Below are 23955 nucleotides of genomic sequence, written 5' to 3'. Positions count from 1 at the left end.
TTTAGATGCCAATTCTAGAGAGTAATGATCCATAAATGTGTGATTTGTGCTCCAGGCAACAGCCAAACTCATTCCCATGGAAATTACTAATATATGTTGTTTTGGACCTGGTGGAATGCATTCTAAGATCTTAAGGTATGGAGTCACCTACAAGTTCTTAGCACATTTGAATACAAAGTTTGATCCACTTGGATTTTCTCTGAGCAGGAGCTGTGCTGTTCAGGGGCATTTCAGAGCTGGTTATACTAGATAGCACAGCGGAGACAAAGGGCAACCCCATGCCTATTTTGAATTCCCTGAGGCTCAAGTGAATCTTGAAAGATGTACCGATTAAAGGGAGAATGGAAACCTGTGTTTCTTCTGCTTACAGGGAAACCATGCAAGTTGAAACTTGCAAAGATTCCTCCTTTCAGAACAGGTTGCTCCACTATGTAGGTTGTTCAGAACTACTGTGTTTAATCTAATTATAAATCTGCTGTTTGCTCAGGAGGAATTGAAATTTTTACCTTCATTATTAGAATTTCTTAATTGTTATATTGTTTTCTTAACAACCCCTATTGTATTAGTAACTACAGTTATCGAACTTAGCTCTTTATTGAGCCTGCTAGTATTGTTTTACTCTATAACATCACTGTGCTTAATATCTGTATCCCCCAAATAGGCAATCAGTTTTGCACTTTTGCATCCTATTCCAGAATGTAGCTGGCAGATGTCATTCTACAGGCAGAATTTTACAACTAGAGGGAGCTGAAGGACCATGATACGATAAGATGACATATGAAACTCTTCATGACCTTTTAATAGTAGGGTGAAAAATAAAATGTAAAAGCCTTCTTATATCAATTATTACTCACTGGAGCAAGTAGAGTGTTCTGCTGTGATAAAAATATTGTTGCATTTGATATCCTTTGCTTGTCAAAGTACAAGGTATCTTCTATTTTAAGCCTCATATGGATGTTATTCTAAATTTTGTGTGTTTTGGATTTGGTACTACATCTTATTCTTGTCCTTAGTCTTTTGTGCTTTCAGGAAAGAAACAAAACATCTGCCATAATAATATATATTCCTTTTGCTTGCTCTTGTGGGAGTTGAATTGGAAAGTAATTATGGTGTATTAGTGATTAAATGTTTTGTGGTAAACATGAACACCATAAAGTAAGCAGGAAAGCAAGAAGGAACTGAGATTAATTTAACAATAAAATCTGTAATGGAATTATACATATAAAATATGGACATTAATTACAGACAAGCCATCTGATATAAAAGTACTAACAAACAAAGTATCTTTCAGAAGGCATATAATTTCCAACACTGGGTAATTATTTGCTTGCCCTCCAGAACCTTAGGAAAAAAATACAAGTATGAGAATAAATTATATATATTACTCTGCCTTTATGTAGCCTTCCCTCTCTGAATCTTCTTCATCTCTCCTTAGGTTTTGTAACAACTTCCAAACCTCAGCTGGAAAAAATTGGCAACTTTGAAACAGAGCCTAAACCAGGAGTTCTCAAACTTGGGGTTGTGACCCCTCAGCTGGTCGCAAGGTTATTATGTGAGGGGGTTGCAAGATGTCTGCCTCCACCTCCAGCATTTATAATAGTGTTAAATATAAAAAGATGTGGTTTTAATTTATAAGGAAGGATGCACTCAGAGGCTTACTGTGTGAAAGGGGTCACCAATACAAAAGTTTGAGACTTACTGGCCTAAACAATGTTAACTCCTCCCTCTCACCCCTCAACTTGTTTTTCAGTTCAACAGTGTCCAGTAACATTTGGGTTACTTCTATCTTTTGCAGTCAGAAACCAATCTATGGGCTGTATTCAGGCTGCCTATGTAAATAGCCCCTGAAGGCTGCATACCTATACATTGGAAATGCAGGATTGTTGAGCACCCAATATCCTGAACAGCAGCACATCTCTGAACCATACATAGATTATTACTGCTAGAATCAGAAACTATCTACATGCATTGGAATTTTCAATGTAAGAGCTGTCCACAATGTTTTGCTGAAAATCAAAGAATACCCAAATATTGAAATTCACCTCTGTGCTTAAGGGGGGCATAGACCTTGCACTTCAGAAAAGTACTCCACCTTTATTCACAGATGGGCAGTTATTTGTTAAAACTTGTTTTTGTTTGTGAGCTGCCCACTGAAGCTCTGGTGAACTTTTCTGTTCTATATATGCAGTTTTGGAGGCAGCTAGGTCAGATGCATTTTGAGCTCAAGTGCACAGGGACATATGACAAGTTACAACATGGAAGCCATGTGATGCTTTTTCTGTTGCCCGTCCTGGTTGAATCTGCCCCTGTGAACAAGAGGGTCAGCTCAACAGAAGCTTTATTACCTGCTTCTCCTTAAAGACTGCATTTCAGTTGAACTCTCTGATTCACCTGGAAAAATCAGACTTTTCTCCTGGCCCATTTCTATCTTTTAGGGGGGACTAGTATATATTAACTTTGGTAAATCCCCCAGTTAGTAGGAAATGTCATATTTTAATATTTTGACTAACAACTATAACTCAGTTTTCCAAAAGGAAATGTATTCCGAGGTCACAGTTCTGCTGCTGCATTAGGCACAGTTCTGCTGCTTCAGCTGAATTGCTGAAGCAAATTCTCACTGTGTACTGGAGGAGGGCTACGTTGCTCGTACCTTCTTTGATTCCTTCAGATAGCACAAAATGTCATTTTATTGTTAGTCTCACTTTATATCTTAGTTTCACAAAGGACAATGTAATAGTAACCACTGGAGTCTGTGAAATCTGACTGCAGTACTACATACACTAAGCTAATGTACTTTTGTAATCCTAACTCATGTCATGTTACTGGGTCATAGAGTCATAAAGCGTTTAAGGCCAGCAGGAATCACCAAATCATCTAGTCCAAACTTCTGTATCTCACAGGCCATCACCTGAACACTAAACCCAGCAACTAAAATTAAACCATGATATTACAGCCCTCATGGGACTAAACTATTAGGAAAATGTGGTCTACAAAATAAAGAGCAGCTTCTCATCAGGACTCCTGTGTCACACCCTTACTACATTTAGGATTTCATTTTCAACAAGCAGCAGCAATATAAATGGGTTGGATGGACAGACACTGAACCCCTGCTCTCTGGCCTCTGCACAAGACGACTTTTTGTATGGGCCTCAGCCTCTGAGTTGTTCAGAATCAGAAACCTGTCCCTTTCATTATAGTTGCTAGGCCTCACTTTTGGTGATCTGTTCTAACTTGTGAAAAAGCAAACCTTGAATATGGGTCATGATGAAATTTGACCATGGGAAGAATGGGTTCACTTATATTCAAGCCTTTTGAACTTCAGAAACTGCAAACCCATGCAAACCAGACCAGACTATGACTCCTACACTGCAAGCTTGGAAGGGTTTGCCACACATAAGTCAGGTACAGATTTTAGACCCTACCTTGTGATGCTGCTCCACAATTCCTGTTGCTTGGAAGCCTGGAGAGCAGCCTGTTGATAGATTTTGGGGGGGCATGTTCTAGAAATAGCAAATACAGCCTCTAGCCCCAATTTCTCCTCTGCCTGCAGGTTTTCTAACGTGTGCCTTGTGGAGATGGCAACCAAAAATTTGGTCCAATATTTATTGCCAACACATTTTCACTCACTTTTGCAGTGGGTTTGCTTGAAGGATGCAAAGTAATATATCTAAATGAGCTAATTTTACAAAATTAGTTATTCTCTGATCTTTATTTTTTCACATAGACAAGATCAGCTTAGTCAATACTTTCTCCACTTACTTACAAAGTCTAAAGAATATTAATTACAACTTCGCTTTTTCTTTAACAGTGCCATTTAAAATTATACAAGAACAGATTTTTTTATCTGAAAGTCATAAGAAGAGTTGTTAAATACTACATGTACTAGAATATTGATCTTAATACTCAACATGCACATCAGTTTCATTATCAGAAACACTTTAAATCTGTATGTTAATAACTGAAGAGAATTATTTTGCTTTAATAATGTGGTATGCATCATCCTTCATATATTCCTAAAGCAGGATGTATGTTGTACATTTATATACAACAGTTGGTTTCAGCACAGACATTGCAGTGTCATGCTTTCATTCAAAATTAAGATGCCATATTTTCATTACAATCGCATGGCATCTCAAATGCAATATATTGCTTTGCAAATGCAAAATAATTTCACAGACTGGCCTTCATGATTGGGGAAGGGAATAATGAAATGAGACATATTTTACACAAATGAAAAAATAAAAGATTTATCATAAATATATGGACCAGTATATGACATTGAAGAACAAGAAGCAGAAAGGAAACAATGCTCTTGCATAAAGATCAATTCGCTTTGCTGCTGATGGAATGACAGGCTTGGGAGGAGGTGGCTTCTTGTTGTTCTTTGCTTGAGATTTCCCGAGCCCACTGTTGACTTCAATGGGCTTTCCGTAACAGTCATAGTTTGATAATTCAAAATCTCTTGGCAAGCTTCCAACGATGCTGAAATCATTGGATCTCAGATCAGATTTCGAGGTGCAAACTTTTTTGCATCTGGTCTCGCCAACCTATGAAATAAAGAGTTTGGGAAATCATGATCTACTCACAAATATTTTATTCACAAACATAATGCACCTGTGAGAGAATGCAGCAAACAAATATATATGAAATTACTTGTTGATGGGGATTCACAACATTAGCTTAATTTTCAGGAATGGTTGTAATATAGAGTACTTAAGGATGATCAGTCTATCATATAAACTAATCTAAACATTCATAATTATATAATTTTGCATATACAAGGTGCCTCATGCTGTGGGACTAACTACGCTATATTGCTAGATTATATTTTAAGGCTACAGAGAGAGAGAGAGAATATTTTTTCTAAGTGGATTCAGAGCACAAGAAAGTTGTTAGATTGATATAATTTAATACTTACGTTACACTGGGGCTCAGAAGCTGCAATTAGGATTGGAATCTGGGAATTGCAGTACTTTATCCACCAAGCTTGAACACAGAAAGGTTCCCCATACCAGATAGCTAATATGCCTAAACCCTGTCAGAGAGGGCCCTTCTCTAAAGGAGAGAGAGAGCACCCTCCTTGTATCAATAGTCCTTGTCCCTCTATAATGACTTCAACAAAGGTAATACAGCACTTTCCCAGAGCCACACATTGCTAGAGGATCTCATGAATGGAAAACTCCCCTGAGAGACTGAAGGGCAACCTTTCTCCTAGCTGTCTGTTCCCCCAGCACTCCGGGGGCAAAGGGGAACAGGTCATGGGGAAGGGAATTTAAACTCAGCTGAGTCTGTCTCTATCCCAGACTCGCCCTCTTTGCTGGTACATAGAAAGGAAATTTTAAAAATAAATTGATATTTGATGTAATTCAAGGACTAAGGTTTTGAAAAACAGTTACCTGGGTCCCAATACCTGATCTGCAGAGAGTTTATATTTCAGCTGTTACAAACACCAGAAAAAGATTAAACCATCACACAATCCAGTCAGCCTGCAGAGATTTGGAGACCACTGCTAAGCATCAATGGGAGGTGGATATCTAACTGTCTTCTGTGCATTTGAAAACCTCTCCCAGAGACTCCTTTCATTTTAGAATATTCAGAGAAGCAGTCAAAAAATAAAAATGTAAGTATACTGGTTTAACAGGTAATTTCAGGGTTGGAAAGCACATCAGGACTTTTGGATCAACTGAAAAAATATTTTGGAGTTTATATTTTACCCCTCTTTGAAAACTGCCAAGGTACACTACATAAAAATAAATCCTAGCATCAGGATAGGTACATCATACTATCACTGCTCATTTATTTATTTTTCTTAGCTGATCACAATGGTTTTGGGGGAGGTAATCAGCAAGTGTTCCATTTTGGCAATGGGGTTCATCATATGGTGCCACATTTGCCAAACTCAATTTTGTAGACAAAAACGGAGGATTTGCAAACAGAATGCACTAATGTTGCTATGCTAGTTACCCAACTAAAATCAGGTTTTTTTTAAATGATACATTTTACTTCAGAGGTAAGACAAAAAATAAACAAAAACAAAACATGTTTGGATACTGCAACTGCATTTGCCTGAGCAGCAAGAAAGGAGAACTTGAAGGATTGGGGCCCAAGTCAGTTTTTAATTTAAATGTTTTAGATCAAGAGTCATTGATTTCTTTTTCTTCACTTGTTATTAATCTGTATGTACTTTAGGGTATCTGACTCATTTTGTCATGATTAAAACCGATCAGGTTTGATGAATGGATATACCATAGACTCATAAGAACGGCCATACTGGGTCAGAACAAAGGTCCATCCAGCCCAGTAGCCTATCTACCGACAGTGGTTTTACAGAGGGTTTGGGTGCACTCTGGATGTTTACTTTTGGGTGTAATTTCAGCACATTTTTCCTACTAATGTGCTTTTTCGCATTCAAGATAATGATTGGGGCCCAAGACCTTTATTAAAGATGCTGATGACACTAATGAAGCATTAGAGGGAGTCAGAGGGTAATTTGTTGCCAGACTGATTCTAGTAAAGCAGTGGTCACCAACCGGCGGATTGCGATTGACTGGTCGATCCTAGAGGATCTCCCACTCAATCGTGATCTCAGGCAGCGCAGCGTGCCTGCCACTAAGACAGGCTCCCTACCCCGGCCCCACACCGCTCCCAGAAGCATCCAGCGCAGCCCCGCGGCTGGGGGTCTCCCTCTGCGTACTGCTCCTGGTTGCAAGTACCACCTCCACAGCTCCCATTGGCTGGGAGAGCTGCGGGGGCGGTGCTTGCAGAGAGGGGAAGCACGCAGAGCCATGTGCCCCCCACCCCCTCCATGGATGCATCCGCCACTGACTGGGCGCTACCAGAAGTAAGTACTGCCCGGTGGAAGGCCTAGCACAATGGAGTCTTGGTCCAATGTCAGGGCTCCTACGTGCTATGGTAAAATACACATTAAATAACAATAAATTTATTCTGTTTGCACAAAACACATGTAATCAAGTCATGATCACTTTTACCTAAGCAACCATTAACTTTTAATTCTGTGATGAATTCCTTTTTATTTGTCAATATGAGGTGTGGTAATAGAATCTCCCACATAATGGTTCCAACAATTTCTGAGTTAGTAAAATTGTCATCCATAATTTCTAGAAATTCCAAGGATGTTTTAGTACTGGCAACATAAGACTTCCAGCATATGTTCTTAGATTGAAGTTCCTCCTGATAACAGTTTTCTCTCTACACACTATAGCTAGGTGCTTAAGGAGCCAGTCATCCTGTTCTCTAGTGTGATTTGATGGTCCATAACAGACCAGCTAGTACTCCATCTTGTGCTTTATCTCTTAGAAAACTGATCTATTGAGTCTTGCCCTTAGCAGGCAAACCTGATGCTAATACACAAGGTGATGAGTTCCTAGGATCATTACCTAGAATGTATTCTACCTATATGTTTTTAGGGCAGTTAGACTAAGTTTCTTGTGTTTTATCAAGGAAGTTGGTATGATACTAAAGTATCATCTTTTCTGTAAATTCTCAACACTTGTCCCTAAACCATCTTTATGGCAGAGCAATAGCATCAAAAGTAATGCTTAGCTACAAAAGACACAAACCAACAAAACCCAAGTGCCCATGGTCTGCTTGTCTTGAAGTCAGCAATAGGTAAAAGGTATTTAATATTGCCTTCACAAACATACACAGTGGTTTAGCTGTCAAAGTCAAAACTGTTCACGTAATGAATCTCCAAGAAAAATCTCTGGGGTTAAAGCACACAGGTGAAGGAAAAAGCACTATAGTAAGATCAAAGGAATGGTCATATATGTTATAAATCAGCATAGATGAACATAATATGCATCAGATGCCAAAGCCTAGAAATATGTTAGCAATGCTCTGAGAAGATTAGCAAGAAATATGCCTATTTCTCCTTAAGACTGACTGAATTGGGGGTGTTATCACCACCTTCAGGGAGCCATTCATCATCTGCCAAAATCATTATTCTTTTAGCAAATGTTCAGTTCAGTCATCAGCACACATGTGTGGGATGGCTTCTATAAATGGGCATGATGAAAATGTGACTTTTCATATCCAGGAGGGTTTGCCAGAGTTAACAATGTAATCTCTCTCTGCAATCACACCACGAGTGGTAGCAAAGAAAAAATGACTCATCTTTCAAACAGTTCTCCTTTTCCCTGTTTTTCTCACTATATGATGTTACTCTGCAGTGGAAAAAACAATCAAACTCCCACAGTGGTTCCCATTAAAAAGTCAGAATTTGCTATAAAAAAAAAAGTTACCACAGCATCAGAGATTATCAAAATTTTCTCCATGCTTAGAACCAGTGATATCTATGGAAACTGTGGTAAAGGTGGCTCCTGATGTGTAGATTGATATGCATTAGAGCTTTCTGCACTAGCAAAAGCTACAAGAGCAACTGAATCTTCTTTTGTTTTCTCACACGTAGGTGTCCATGTGATTTTGTTAGATCTACCAGATGCCTTTTGATAGCAGTGATCATGAAGCCCTATTAACATATCTGTGAACCCTAGCACTTCCCTTTACATGGGTCAGTCTTATCTCTCACAGATTCTAGAAGGTAACTTGGGGCAATTGGTTTTCTTTACTAAGGACTCTCTCATGTGTAATTCTGCAGGGTTCTGTCTTGTCTCCTTTCATTCAGTATGTATATGGATGATATATAGGAGATCAGATGAGATGATCTAATGGGCCTTTCTGGCCTTAAACTCTATGACTCTATGACAGTTGAGAGGGTTACTGAAGAGGCTGTGAGGATTGCAATAGACTGATGACACCCAGCTCTATTTCTCTTTCTCATCCAACTCAGCCAGTACTGCTGAACACCTCATCCAGGGTTTGGGTAGAGAGGAAGTTTAGCTATCTGAAGTGTAGGTTGGGGAAGATGATGCTGATAGGAACATCTGGAAATGCGGCGATAATTTTATCTGTCCTCTCAGCCATGGGTGTGTGCCCACTTTTTGTTTCTAGAGTTCACAATCTCAGGCTGTTGTTGAAACCTCTGTTGTTCTGAGTGCAGAATTGAAGAGAAAGGCATTTCTCCATCTTTCTCTGGCTCAGAAATTGGGACAATTTCTTGTGACCTGCCATATATGATCCCTTTGTCATACTGTCACAGCTGCACTCAACAGAAAAACTCAAGCTAGGCTCCCACTGGTTTAAAAGAGGGAGTTTCTACCAGGGAGGGGCTTTCTTGACTTTGGAATTTACTTTTATTCCCCACTCTCAGTTCTAAATAGCATCAATCTTAACCTTTAGAACATGCTGCAAAGGCCACCATTTTACACAGATTGGGAACTGGAGGAGCTAAGGGAGGCAGAGCGGTTTGTTGATGAGGCTTTCTGGGACACTGTAGATTTGTCCCACCTCCAATCAGACCCCCTGTGCTGTTAAGTAGGATGAAAGGCCCAGGGAAGGAGAGCAGTCAATGGGAGCAGAGGGAAACCTTCCCATAGTTGTGACCCTTCTTCCAGATTATGTTGGGGTATCCTCTTGCACTGAGGTTACCTCTCCAGGGGAGGGAACTCCAGTCATTAGGAAAAGGCAGGTGTTAGTAATGGGAGATTCAATCATTAGAAACATAGATAACTGGGTTTGTGATGACCGGGAGAACTGTATGGTGACTTGCCTGCCTGGTGCGAAGGTTGCGGATATCTCAAGGCATCTAGATAGACTTATGTGTAGTGCTGGGGTGGAGTAGGTGGTCGTGGTACATGTAGGTGCCAATGACATAGGGAAGGGTTGGAGAGACATCCTTGAGGCCAAATTTAGGCTGCTAGGAAAGAGACTGAAATCCAGGACCTCTATGGTAGCATTCTCAGAAATGCTTCCAGTTCCACGCGCAGGGCCAGGTAGGCAGACAGAGCTTCAGAGTCTCAATGCGTGGATAAAATTTAGGGGTTTAGAGTTATTAGGAACTGGGGAAACTTTTGGGTTAAGGGGAGCCTATACAGGAAGGATGGGCTCCACCTAAACCAAAGTGGATCCAGACTGCTGGCACTTAACATTAAAAAGGTTGCCCAGCAGTTTTTAAACTAAGAGATGGGGGAAAGCCGACTGCTGCAGTGGATCGCACAGAGACTTCTCTTAGAGGAGAGTCTATTGATAGAGATTCTCTAGGTTCTAGTCAGGAGGAGAGGATGGAAGAGGATAAAGTATGGGCCAGATCAGACGAGAAACATTCACATAAAAAGAATCACACATCAGAAAAGGGCAGACAATTAAACAGTGACAAGTTTTTAAAGTGCTTGTACACAAATGCTAATAAGATGGGTGAACTAGAGTGTCTCGTGTTAAAGGAGGATATTGATATAATAGGCATCATAGAAACCTGGTGGAGTGGGGACAATCAATGGGATACAATCATTCGGGGGTACAAAATATATCGGAAGGACAGAACAAGTCATGCGTGGGGGGGAGGAGGGGGAGAAGGGGAGGGACACTATATGTGAAAGAAATTGTAGAATCAACTGAAGTAAAAATCTTAAATGAATCCACATATTCCATAGAATCGCTATGGATAGTAATTCCATGGTCTAATAAGAATATAACAGTAGGGATCTATTAGCGACCACCTGACCAGGACAGTGATAGTGACGATGAAATGCTAAGGGAGATTAGAGAGGCTATCAAAATAAAGAACTCGATAATAGTGGGGGATTTCAATTATCCCCATACTGACTGGGTACATGTCACCTCAGGACGAAATGCAGAGACAAAATTTCTCGATACTTTAAAATACTGCTTCTTAGAGCAGCTGGTACAGGAACCCACAAGAGGAGAGGCAATTCTCAATTTAGTCCTGAGTGGAGAGCAAAATCTGGTTGAAGAGGTAACTATAACAGGACCACTTGGAAATAGTGACCATAATATAATAACATTTAACATTCCTAATCTACTAGAGTTCTTTGAAGGGGTCAACAAACATGTGGACAAGGGGGATCCAGTGGTCATAGTATACTTAGGTTTCCAGAAAGCCTTTGACAAGGTCCCTCCCCAAAGGCTCTTATGTAAATTAAGTTGTCATGGGATAAGAGGGAAGATCCTTTCATGGATTGAGAACTGGTTAAAAGACAGAGAACAAAGTGTAGGAATAAATGGTAAATTCTCAGAATGGAGAGGGGTAACTAGTGGTATTCCCCAAGGGTCAGTCCTAGGACCATTCCTATTCAACTTATTCATAAATGATCTGGAGAAAGGGGTAAACAGTGAGGTGGCAAAGTTTGCAGATGATACTAAACTGCTCAAGATAGTTAAGACCAAAGCAGACTGTGAAGAACTTCAAAAAGATCTCACAAAACTAAGTGATTGAGCAACAAAATGGCAAATGAAATTTACTGTGGATAAATGTAAAGTAATGCACATTGCAAAAATAACCCCAACTATACATACAATATGATGGGGGCTTATTTAGCTATAACTGATCAGGAAAGAGACCTTGGAGTCATTATGGATAGTTCTCTGAAGACGTCCATGCAGTGTGCAGCAGCAGTCAAAAAAGCAAACTGGATGTTAGGAATCATTTAAAAAGGGATAGAGAATAAAACGGAGAATATTTTATTGCCCTTATATAAATCCATGCTACGCCCACATCTTGAATACTGCGTACAGATGTGGTCTCCTCATCTCAAAAAAGATATACTGGCATTAGAAAAAGTTCAGAAAAGTACAACTAAAACGATTAGGGGTTTGGAACAAGTCCCATATGAGGAGAAATTAAAGAGGCTAGGACTTTTCAGCTTGGAAAAGAGGAGACTAAGGGGAGATATGATAGAGGTATATAAAATCATGAGTGGTGTGGAGAAAGTGAATAAGGAAAAGTTATTTACTTGTTCCCATAATATAAGAACTAGGGGCCACCAAATGAAATTAATGGGCAGCAGGTTTAAAACAAATAAAAGGAAGTTGTTCTTCACACAGCACACGGTCAACCTGTGGAACTCCTTGCCTGAGGAGATTGTGAAGGCTAGGACTATAACAGGGTTTAAAAGAGAACTAGATAAATTCATGGAAGTTAAGCCCATTAATGAATATTAGCCAGGATGGGAAAGGAATGGTGTCCTTAGCCTCTGTTTGTAAGAGGGTGGAGATGAATGGCAGGAGAGAGATCACTTGATCATTACCTGTCAGGTTCACTCCCTCTGGGGCACCTGGCATTGGCCACTGTTGGTAGACAGGATACTGGGCTGGATGGACCTTTGGTCTGACCCAGTATGGCCGTTCTTATGTTCTTATGACTGAGAGGCATGATAAGGGCTGGCATTTCTGGGTGAGCCTGGGTATTGTTTGCGTTTGATTTTAAATCTCTGGTTGGTTATTTTCTAATTTTGGGAGGAGGGGAAGTTACTGTTTTTATCTGTACCTTTAATAATGTTATGGGTGCCCAGAGCCCAGGATAGATTCTGTTTTATTGATTATAAATTGAATGAATAAATAAATAAATAAAAATAACACCTGTTGCCACACTAAGCCCCATGCAGGCAGTATATCTGCCCTACTAAGAAGAATGGTTTGGGTGCACTCTGGATGTTTACTTTTGGGTGTAATTTCAGCACATTTTTCCTACTAATGTGCTTTTTTGCATTCAAGATAATGATTGGGGCCCAAGACCTTTATTAAAGTTGCTGATGACACTAATGAAGCATTAGAGGGAGTCAGAGGGTAATTTGTTGCCAGGCTGATTCTAGTAAAGCAGTGGTCACCAACCGATGGATCGCGATTGGCTGGATGATCCTAGAGGATCTCCCACTCAATCGCGATCTCAGGTGGTGCAGCATGCCTGCCACTAAGAGAGGCTCCCTACGCCAGCCCCACGCCGCTCCCAGAAGCGGCCAGCGCAGCCCAGCGGCCTCAGGGGTGGGGGTCTCCCTCTGCGTACTGCTCCTGGTTGCAAGTACTACCCCCCACAGCTCCCATTGGCTGGGAGAGCTGCGGGGGCGGTGCTTGCAGAGAGGGGAAGCAGGCAGAGCCATGTGCCCCCCATTCCCTCCATGGGCACATTGGCCCCTTCCGGGAGCGGGGTTGGGCCGGGGTAGGCAGGGAACCTGCCTTAGCCTTACTGCGTCCACCACTGACCAGGAGCTACCAGAGGTAAGTGCTGCCTGGTGGGAGGCCGCACTCCAACCCTCATCCCTGAGCCCCTTCCCAGAGCCAGCACCCCAAACCCCCTCCTGCATCCCAGCCCTGAGCTTCTTCCCAAAGCCAGCACCCCATAACTCCTCCTGTACCCAAACTCCCTCCCAGAGCCCAAATCCTGCACCTCTTCCTGCACCCCTTCCCAAGCCTGGTGAAAGTGAGTGAGGGTGGGGGAGCACCCACATGGAAAAATTAGTGGGTGCTCTGCACCCACTGGCAGCCAAGCTCCCCTCACCCCTCTCCCACCTCCTCCTCCCCTGAGTGCACTGTGTCCCCGCTCCTCCACCTACCTCCCAGTGTTTCCCGCCCAGTCACCACCAAACAGTGGTTTGGCAGCATTAGTGTGCTCCGGGAGGGAGGAGGAGGAGCGGGAACATGGCACGCTCAAGGGAGGAGGCAGGGAAGAGGCGGGGCCTGGATTTGGGGAAGGAGTTGGGGCAGGGACTTTGGGGAAGGGGGTGGAATGCGGGCGGGGCAGGGGGCAGAGGGGGGTCGAGCACCCACGGGAAAGAGGGGAAGTCGGCACCTATGCTGCTACCTGAAACAGCATTCCTATATTTTTTTTTTGTCTCAAATTCTCCATCTCTTTTAAAACATCATTTCTCCCTTGCCTTCTGTATGCTTCTTAATGTTTTCCTCTTTTGGCCATTGGCCTTCATGCCTTATTCTGTTCACCATTAAGTATCTCCTTACCCTGGTTTCTGTAATCTGTACTAGAGATAGGCCCAAGCTGGATCTACTTTTGAGCTCCTTTTCAGCCCTTCGTAGTATGAAGAACCAGCTCTGAAATGTGGATTTGGATTTCAGAGCTCTCTAAAATGTCAGGCAGTTCAGATATGGAGTTTTCAGTCAGGCATACTTTTAATTTCCAAACTTGAGTGCCAAAATTTAGGCACTTAAGCCCATAGTTGGACACCTAAATAAATAGGCTTATTGCAGAAGTTCTGAGCATGCAACTCTGCTCAGCACCTCTACCAATCAGACTACTTACGTAGATACCTAAATATGGATTCAAGTGCTTAACTTTAGGCACCCAACTTTGAACGTTTTGACTTCGTTCCCTTGGCCCTGAAAAGAAGGTGCTGCTAATAAGGAATTAAAGCTGAAATGTTGAGGATATGGAGCACTTTGGCCCTCTCCAGGAACTAACAGTCTCAGAACACCTGTTCTTAAAGGGACTGCACCTTGGAACAGAGAATCAGCTGGACCCAAACCCCACTATCATTTAAGGAGACAACCCTATTACAGAGACAAATTCTGTCCAACTACATAAATGCTTCCAAAATTTCTCAGAAAAAGCAGTGTTTCATTTGTACCTATATTCTGGCCAGCAGAAGCCATAAGCATAGCTCTCCCTATCCAGCAAACATTATTCCCACCAGGTGTTCGCATATAAGGGTCCCTGATAGCTTGGAGGAATACCCAAAACTATGCAGGCCAAACCGTCTTCATCTTGGAGTGCCCTACCCAGGCTCCTGTAATGAATGACCCACAGAGTAGGCCCCTGCAGTTTCTGGGGAGAGAAATCAGGACTTGAGTACAAGCCTTCATCCCACTTCTGCCCCTCCGTTTTGTGTGTGTGTGTGTGTGTGTGTGTGTGTGTGTGTGTGTGTGTGTGTAATATTTCTGTTGATTGTCTATGCACAATCCCTTACCTACATCCGGCCCTTAAAATCTATAGTGATATGCCATCTTTTAGGAAAGCTTTGCAGAACACTACTATCATATAGCACAGATGAAAGACATGATCACAGAGAAACACCTAATGTTCTTACACAGCGTGGTTAAAGCAATTAAAAGGACCTCACACAGTGGATAGGAGATATGCAACCAGAGGAATACATGATTTGGACAGAGGATCACATAGATCTGTTTTAGCTAGCAACACCATAGTCATTTTAAAATATTAACCTTAATTAAGCTGCACAAAAGTAATCAATTTTGACAAAAGTAATCAATAGATTCCATGCTGCTCTGCTGGAATGTTGTATCTACACTATTCTGTTGTAAGGAATTACTGAAATTGGTACCCGTCTAAACACAAAGGGCATGGGCATAATTCCCAGCTGTTCATGCTCAGTGCACCAGTGTTGCTATGCCACCTTTACCCCTCCCCACAATCCAGGGATGACTGGGGGTCCAGAGTGGCTCCTTGCACAAGCTAAAGCAGCCACAAGCTAAAGCAGCCACTTATGCCAGACAGAATGATTTCCTAGGGACTCTACTGCCAGCTGGGAATTGGTGGAGTATACCATAGTCCAACCCCAGCATGTTCCTGGTGCTAGTGGACTAGTAGGAACTGGTGTATGTCAGCTTTTCACTAACCAAGGATACCCCCCATGCTGGGTGAATCCTCCCATGCCTTCTTAGGACAGCTTTTTAAGGTAATTTGTTGGACTCAAAGTGTCCTTAGCAGGACCCCAGCCGTATTTTTGTTCATTTAAAATTGCTGAGTCATTGGAAAACATAAGCCAAATTTGTGCCTGGTATAGCTCTATATTTCCTCCTGCAGAATAAGCATCAAGTTAAATATCATCTAGGACAGGTGAGGGTTGGCCTGTGGAGTCCACATCTCTCTAAACAAGAATGGTGTTACTGCCGTGTAAAGCCTGCAGCAATATAGAAAACTTTGGCATGGGACAGTATGCATAACCATATAATGACAACTAACAGATTTCTCCATCAGCTCTAACAGCACAAGAAAAGGGGGGACAGTTTAACAGGGAGAGATCTCCCCTATTTATATATGCCAGGACTTCTGGGTCCCAAGGATTAGAAATTCTTTACGTATAATGCAGTACAGCTGTGGCCATTTCAAGCAAAGCAGTGAGAGTGATGTTACTTGAGTATGCTCTTAATAAATGCTTACTGAAAGCCCGGACTGAATTAAACCCAGTTATAATTTCACAGCTGCTATTAGAAGTGCAAGATTATCATAAAGTTGCTTGTCACTTGATTTACTTGAAGCACAGCAGCAGGCATCTTATTAGGATGTTAAAAAATGTGCTTCACGTTTTTTTCACTGGGAACATCTGAACGCAAGTCATTTGTGGTGGACTGTTCAGAATGTTGCCCATTAATGATGATGGTGCATAAAGAATAATGTGTTCTGGCTATTTCTAATTCCATTTTTAAGATTAAAACTATTAAACTATGAAAAATATTTCTTAAATAACGATGACTGAGAATCACATATCATAGCTCTTACCTGTAAAGTGCTGATGTGCACAGGGGTCCCTGTACCATTTACCGTGTTCTTTTTGGCTACATTGCCACCTTTCCCTTCTGCTTGATCTGCCTTGGCAATTTTTGCTTTTTCAGCTTCAATTCTCTTTGGATTGTTCAGCATTACCTGAACCACTGCATACTCAACCAGTGAAGCAAACCCAAAAAGAAGACAAACAATCAGCCAGACATCTAAGGCCTTCACATAAGACACTTTGGGAAGTTCAGCAGCAAGAGTCATACATTCAGATGCCAAGCTGAGCACCGAGAAGATACCTAGAAACAGTAAAGCAATATATTAAAGTAATGAAAACTGTGCAGTCTTCTTAGCCTCTTCCCTGCTGGAGCTCTCTTCCCAGTTCCCGAAACATCTATACTGCTAGATTCTAATGGATGACATTTCTTATGAGTGAATGGAACTTCATGATGTAGCAGGTATGCTTTGCAAGAAATGACCATCTGCTGAATATACATGATACACATGCCTTCAGTTAATTAATGGTTTAATAATCTAGACAGGATTTTATTAATATTAATAAACCCCAAATGCCTTGAGAGAGAGATAAACAGACATAGAGATGCTAAACTACTTATGGTTTTACACACACACACACACACACACACACACACACACACACACACACACACACACAGAGTCATTTGAGTATGTGTATCTAACTCTGGAAGATGGAAGGGAATGAAATACACTGTTAAAACCGTGTCTTTTCCTCCATATCCTCTAACGCTAACATGATGGCCCAGAATTAAGCCAGAGGTGTCCCAGGAATCTAGACAGCATGGAAAATACTTAAAATGGTCTTTATCAGTGTAACATGTCTAAAGTACAAGTTAAAACTAGGTTTCTGGCTAAAAATCAAAAAGAAAACCTGTCCACAATTAGCTGCACAAACGAAGGAAATAAAATGGCTAGGGACTGCATGGTGTTTTATAATCTCAGCTTCAAATGACTGGTGCTCAGAGGGGGCCTTTGTATGGTCCCAATGAGCACCACTTTCCTAGAAGGTTCTCAAAGCTCAGCAACACCCATGGATACATCTCACTAGTGACAAATGTGGAGATCACCTCAGTGAAGCAGTTCAGTCATACACAGTTATGTGCTGAAAAGACTTTCTAAATGGTTGTCAAATTAGGCACACTTACACCCTCTTCCCCAAGTCAGAACAGCCATTTTTGGTGCTATGATCTCTATTGGTAAAATTCTTCCCTCAGTTGCACCTGTGCAATCTCAATGAAGTAAGTGATGTTGGATGGATGTAAATAACTGCAAAATCTGGCCTTAAGAAGAGGCATCAAGACAGCCCATACTATCATCTAAGTTGCTGACATATGTTGTCCAATATACACACACTAAAATATTAATTCATACAGGGATTTTTTTTCTGATCCATATCCACTTATGTTTGGAAAATTTTAATGGTCCTTATAATATTTGCACTGCTCCATCAAAGAAATTTTAAACTGAGCAGGGCACAAAATATCAGACTTTATCACACCCTTGTTTATTTTGCTTAGATTTTGGTGAGATTGTAGTGGCCAGTATATTCAGAACTGCTATAATTAGAAATTTGTCTCCTATCACCTTAGAATCCCAGATTTTATTTAGTATGAGGCATTAAAACAAAGATGGGGGGAATGATAATAATCAAAGTGATATGATTTCAAAGTCAAAATCTTTCAATATACTGTCTAGAAAGAGATAATATCCCTATATCATTCTAAAGCTCAAAATTCCAGCTTTCCATTGGTGTAATGCATTTATTTCCTGCCCTAGTGAGATATCAGACTGATATCACTGGGCCAAGAGTGAAAGTAGCAAATCCCTGTGCTTGGACCAGATGATTTTCCCTGTTTCATATCTGAAGCATTTGAGCACATACAATAAATCCCCCTTTTTCCTCGCCCTTCACATCATTATGAACCACTTATCTGAGATGATCTCATTAGAGATTTCCACTTCCCATTTTTAACAGTGGGGAGTGGAAATGCAAATGCAATGTTAGAGTTAAATAAAGCTCTATGCCCTATTTACTGTTCACTCTATAGAAAATGCTTAATACATCTATCCACTTTCATTCAACAGCCCTGAAAATCAACACCTATTCTGATCCTGAATCACCTCACTAGTAGCCAAACGGACTACCAATATGGGCTAGTAAATATCTCTTTGTAACTGGATATTCTTTGTAATATGTAATTATTTTTACTGCCTTTAAATATGTTTATTGGCCTAATAAGCTATTTTTATTAGTATTATGTGTTAGGTGCTGAAAACACTCAGTACTTTACAGTCGCTGCCCAGAAGTACGTAAGATCTTGGAGCTTATGATTTTGGGCTTAAAGTTGGAAAACTAACTTGTAAATCCTACTGACTGAAAAGATTACAGCAGAGCTTTCATCACTTTGTTCAATAGGGCAACTGAGGCCACAATGACCTTCTGCTAGTTTCCATTTGTCTGGAAACCTGGGGTAAAAAGTTCAGTGTCAGAGCAAAAGAAAGGAAAGAACATTTTATCAGATTAAGGAAAGAATATAATCAAGTGGAGGAAATATTCTATTAAGTAAACATTCACTGCAAAATCAACACTGACATAGCTTAGAGAACCTGACAGCAGTTTCGTAAGTTGCACCTCTGAGTGCTGCTATATTAGGTGCTTACCTAAACTGGCCCAAAGCAAAATGCTGGAATACAGTTGGGGAGAAAAAAAGAAACTCAAAAGTTGAAATATAAACAATATTTTATTCCCATGGAGCACTCAGAGGAAGGGCTTGGAGGCCCTCCATAATTTTTCTGGGGTAGAGAAGTGCTTGGCCTGGGCTGGGAATGTATCTGTTCCTCTTCCCCTCTCCTAGGGCCCCAGGTAGGTGGCAGAAGGGGATTAGCCAGGAATACGGAGCAGGGCTGCTCAGTGCCAAGAACAGTACCAACCTTTGATTTCACAGGTTTAAGGTTACATTTCAATTCCTAAGCCTCATGTCCTGATTTCCCTTTATGGGGACTCCCTACTCTGTGCACACACGCACACACCTCTCCTACCATAATGTTCTTTTCCCAGTCACATGGAACTCCTAACCTGACTTCTCTCGTGGCTCTTTCTAGCAATGTGGGATTCTTTTATAACTGGATCCTCTTGAAACCCCCTTCCATATGTAACCTGCTACTTGGATTCCTCTTTAACTTCCTTCTATCCCAGCTAATTTCTATTGCATCTTTACTGCCTGACTGGTGAGGAGCTTGGGGGGGGTGGGGGGGGAAGGGTACCTTAGCAGTTTTCTCCATACAACAGAAAGATTTTTTTTCTTTTTGAAACAGCCCTTGTTCAACGATGCAGCTAGTCTAAACCTGGCTCCTCTTAATTTCATGGAAGAGGTGCCCAGTAGGACAAGTAATAACATTTCCCCTTCCTTCCCTGATTTCTGTGTGTTGCTCTGTAGCAGAGTACTGACTCACCAGCATGGCACCTCCTGCTGGTCATCTGGGAATTAGCTCTCTCAGCCCTGAAGTGCCCTCTTTGGGCCAGTGCCTACCCCCTGCAGTCCCTTTATCTCCACCACATATAGGCTCCACATCCCTCCCAGACTACAGTGCCCCTCACCCAGGGAACCCCACTCCCCTGAGCCCACCTCACCTCAGTGACCCACTGCCAGTCCTCATCTAGCCCCTTCAATCAGGGGAAAACTGCAGTCTACAATGGCCACTCATCATTGGCTAGGGGGTTGGACTTGCTGACATTCCTTACAGCCCCAGTACCTCCTTAGGCCTTCCTGTCAGGCCTCATGCTGAGAGGTCACCAGGCCTGAGCTCCCCAGCTCAGCCTGCCCATTCCCCAGCACTGCTCTGTTGAAAGTACCCTGTGCTCCCAGGCGGCCCAATCCTTCCCACCCCAAGACTGGTGTGAAACTGCCTGCCTCTTAGCTCACAGCCTTCTTTATACCAGCCCTACCGGGCCCGGATTGGCTGCTACCTGTCTTCTCCTGATTGGCTCCTCAGGGCAGCCCTTTCCCAGAGCTGGTTTTAACCCCTTTCTCTTTGGAGCGGGGTGCTTGCCCTGCTACATGCTCATATAGCAACTGATAGATAGTTCCTTTGCTCAATACACAGTTTCCGGGGTCTCTGCATGGTACAACAAATGTAGGCAGCAACCAAGAAGCTGGGTTTGAGGAAACACAGGTACATAAGAATTGCTATACTGGATCAGACCTGTTTTCCACATATCCCACTTCTGTTTTAGAGGGATGTGTAAAACAGCCCTTGGTGGACAGTAATGGAATAAACAGTTCATAGAAGTTTCTTCTTAACCCCTGTCAGCTAGTGGTTGGCTTATGGCCCTAAGAATCATGATTTATAGCTCTTATTTTTTAAATTTCTATCTGAGGTAATGGTGGGTGTTTTCATTAGGGTGCTAATCCAGCAGAGCACTTAAGCATGTATTTTGCTGGACTGGGATGTAGTCAATAATCCCTTTTTTAATCGTTCTAGCTTCTCAGCCTCCATGTTATTTTCCATCAATGAGTTCCACAGGTTAATTATATGTTATATAAAACAGTATTTCCTGTCATCTGTTTTAAACATACTACCTTTAAAAAACATTGGTCTCCTCCTTATTCCTGTCTAAGAAAAGGTACACAGAAGCATCTGATTTGCCTTCCTTGTGACACTCTTTATTTTATAGACTTCTATCATGTCCCCTCTTATTAATCTCTCTAAATTAACAGATCTAATCTTGTCACAGTCTCTCTTCAAATGGAAGTCTTTACATGTCTCTAATTATTTTGTGGCCTTTCTTTGTATTTCTGTTAAATTTTATATGAGATAGGGTGACCAGAACTAGCAGAATTCATGGTGAGGCATATCATTGATTTGTGTAATGACATTAAAATAGTTTCATCATTATTTTCTCTCTTATTCTCTACACATCTTAACTTTTTTTTTTTTGGACAACTGCTGCAGAGGAAATGTCATACGCAGCAACCCCCAGGTCTCTCTCCTGAGTAGTTAGAGTTAATTTAGAATCCAGGCATATGAGAAGTTCAAATTCTTCCTTTCAATGTGTATTACCTGGCATTTGTCAATACAATTTCATCTGCCACTGTACTGCCAATTTATGTAGCTTTATTAGATTTCTCTGCAATTCTTCAGCCTTCTTTAGTTTTAACTAGCATAAATAACCATATGTCATCTGCAAATTTTGTCCAGTCCCGCTTGTTTGATGGATACCAGCAGGTTGTGCTGAGATCAACCTACTGAATCCCATGTGCTGCTAACCCTCCTGTGTCTGAGTAGTGATTAGTCACAGTTCCAAGCTCTGGCTCTCAAGTGCTCTCCCCAGCTGCAGACCCCATGTGCAACACCCCTTTTGGGCAGTGGGACCCTGAATCCTGGATGCTTAGGCCCAGGAACCAGTGCCATAGCCCACCTGAGCCCCCAGTTGTTTAGACCCATTCTCCGCCAAGAATAATCTGGCTGGCGGAGCTCTGATTTCCCTAGTGACACCCAATGGGCACCACATACTAGTAAAGTAAGGCGCAAAGGAATTTCTTAAATAGACTTTACTCTTAGAAAGTATAAGAGAGAATTAGAGATCTATGGAAAAACTCTCAAATGCAATCCAACTTAATCTAATCTGACCCTCTTTTGGGACTCACTGGATTTGATCCAAATCTTTAGAGGAGGCAAAGACAACCATTTTTTCAACACCCTCCTGCTGAGTCATGTGCTCTTGGTGATGAAAAGTCTCCCCTTGGCTTGCAGAAGCCCTCTTTTATTAATAGTCTGTCCCCCTGTGGTCAGCTAAAGAAAAAAAAAACAAAAAACGGCTCTTCACGTGATCAGGCCGGTGAGGATTCCAGCCCCCTCCTCTCCAAATAGGTTTTTGTGAAGACACAGTCCAGTCAAAGGCAGAGGACCTGTAGGCAGAAGCCTCATTGTTCAAGCAGGTGAGAGTCATTCAATACTGATGGCAACTTGACTTCTGTGGCACACCTTTCCAGACATAGCACCTCACTGCTTGCCAGGTTCCTGCTACCAAATGGATGATCTAATTCAGTGGTTCTCAACCAGGGGTCCGATGCCCCCTGGGGTGCCATGAGCAGGTTCAGGGGGTCCGTCAAGCAGGGCCAGTGTTAGACTCACTGGGGCCCAGGGCAGAAAGCTGAAGTCCCACTGCATGGGGCTGAATCCTGGGGCCCTGAGCCCTTTCACCTGGGACTGAAGTTGAAGCCTGAGCAACTTATCTTCCTGAGGGCCCCAGGCAATTACACTGCTTGCTAACCCCTACTCCGGCTTTTTTATGCAGAAAACTAGTTGTTGTGGCACAGGTGGTCTGTGGAGTTGTTTTATAGCATGTTGGGTGAGGGAGAGGGCTCAGAAAGAAAAAGGTTGAGAACTCCTGATCTAATTCATAATGACCGCTACAAGTACAAATAGAGTTCATAAAACCAACTGGAATTCGTAACTGGACACAGACATATTCCCTACACTAACATGTCAATTCTTCTGATTAATTAGTGAACATAATAAACAGCTTTTGCCCACTGATTTTCAATGGGTCTTGTGTTCCTAAGTCACTCGAACGCTATTGAAAATTCCACCCATGGAATTTAGGCACAATTACGTTTATTTCTTGAACCAATTCCTTAGGACTGAATTGACAGTAACCACTCTCTCCTCTAATGGCTCTCTATAGCTTGAATTGACAGTAGCCACCCTCTCCTCTTGTGGCTCTCTATAGCTAGCTATTCCAGAAGCAATCTTTTAAGGTGTGGAGCAATTGCTTCTCCAAAGGTTGTACAAATGTGACATGATCAGTCGAGACACAGGGAGTTGACAAAACACATTACTGCTGCTTTGTTGGATTTAGTTGTCTCTGATCTCTCTCAATACTGCATGCGCAATACAATTTTCCTCGTACAAAGAAAAAACATTAGTATAATTTTACAAGCATATTTGTATTTTTTGACTTAGGATTTGTTTCAATATGGATTATAATGTAAAGTCCACTTCACACCAAATTTTTATCTCATTAGACTATAAAAAGTCAAAACTTCAGGATGCTGCTATAAAGTTAGGTTTGTCCTGATGCCATACTGCAAAACACAATGCCTGTAATTTGTGGGGACTTCAGTCTCAATCTTCCCTCAGTAACACTCACTCCAACCTCCTGAGCAAGGAGGAGGCAAATTATGTACAATCCATTGCTTCCTTTTGGGGTCACACCAAATGCCACATAATTATGCTGCTGTATTACATTTAAAAAAAAACCAGACACACATATTCATTTACTGAGACCAGGAAATACTCTGAAGTTTGTATATATATATATATAATCCTCAAATACTGTACAATCTGCAACATGCTTCTTATAAATTTAATGTTTAATTAGTTCAACCTTTCTACTAAATTACTTTTAAAAGTTGTAATATTAATGCATATGAAATATAAAATTTCAAGTTTTAATCATATTGGAAATGACTATATGAAAAAGACTTGTTTGCAACAGATTTTTTTATTTCACAAAAAAATATATTTTCCCTATACTACTTTATAAAAATTCCTCTATCTAAACATTATTTCTCTCT

The 23955-nt window shown here is 41.5% G+C and overlaps 1 protein-coding gene across 3 annotated transcripts in view; it reads right to left on the bottom strand.

Moving 5' to 3' along the window:
- Nucleotides 1-3705: 3705 nt before the first annotated feature.
- Nucleotides 3706-23955, bottom strand: part of GLRB (glycine receptor beta) — a 62459-nt gene continuing 42209 nt past the window's right edge. For all 3 annotated transcript variants that reach the window (XM_045018996.1, XM_045018995.1, XM_045018997.1), the window contains 2 exons: nucleotides 16343-16635; nucleotides 3706-4547 (listed from right to left, as the gene is read on the bottom strand). In XM_045018996.1, coding sequence (XP_044874931.1) covers nucleotides 4251-4547; nucleotides 16343-16635 — 590 coding nt within the window. In that variant the 3' untranslated portion in view covers nucleotides 3706-4250. The remainder of the gene's footprint in view (nucleotides 4548-16342; nucleotides 16636-23955) is intronic.

Source organism: Mauremys mutica, chromosome 5, assembly GCF_020497125.1.
Source record: "Mauremys mutica isolate MM-2020 ecotype Southern chromosome 5, ASM2049712v1, whole genome shotgun sequence".
Lineage (NCBI taxonomy): Eukaryota > Metazoa > Chordata > Testudines > Geoemydidae > Mauremys > Mauremys mutica.
The sequence above is the reverse complement of the archived record's forward strand: the minus strand, read 5'-3'. Positions and strand labels throughout refer to the sequence as shown.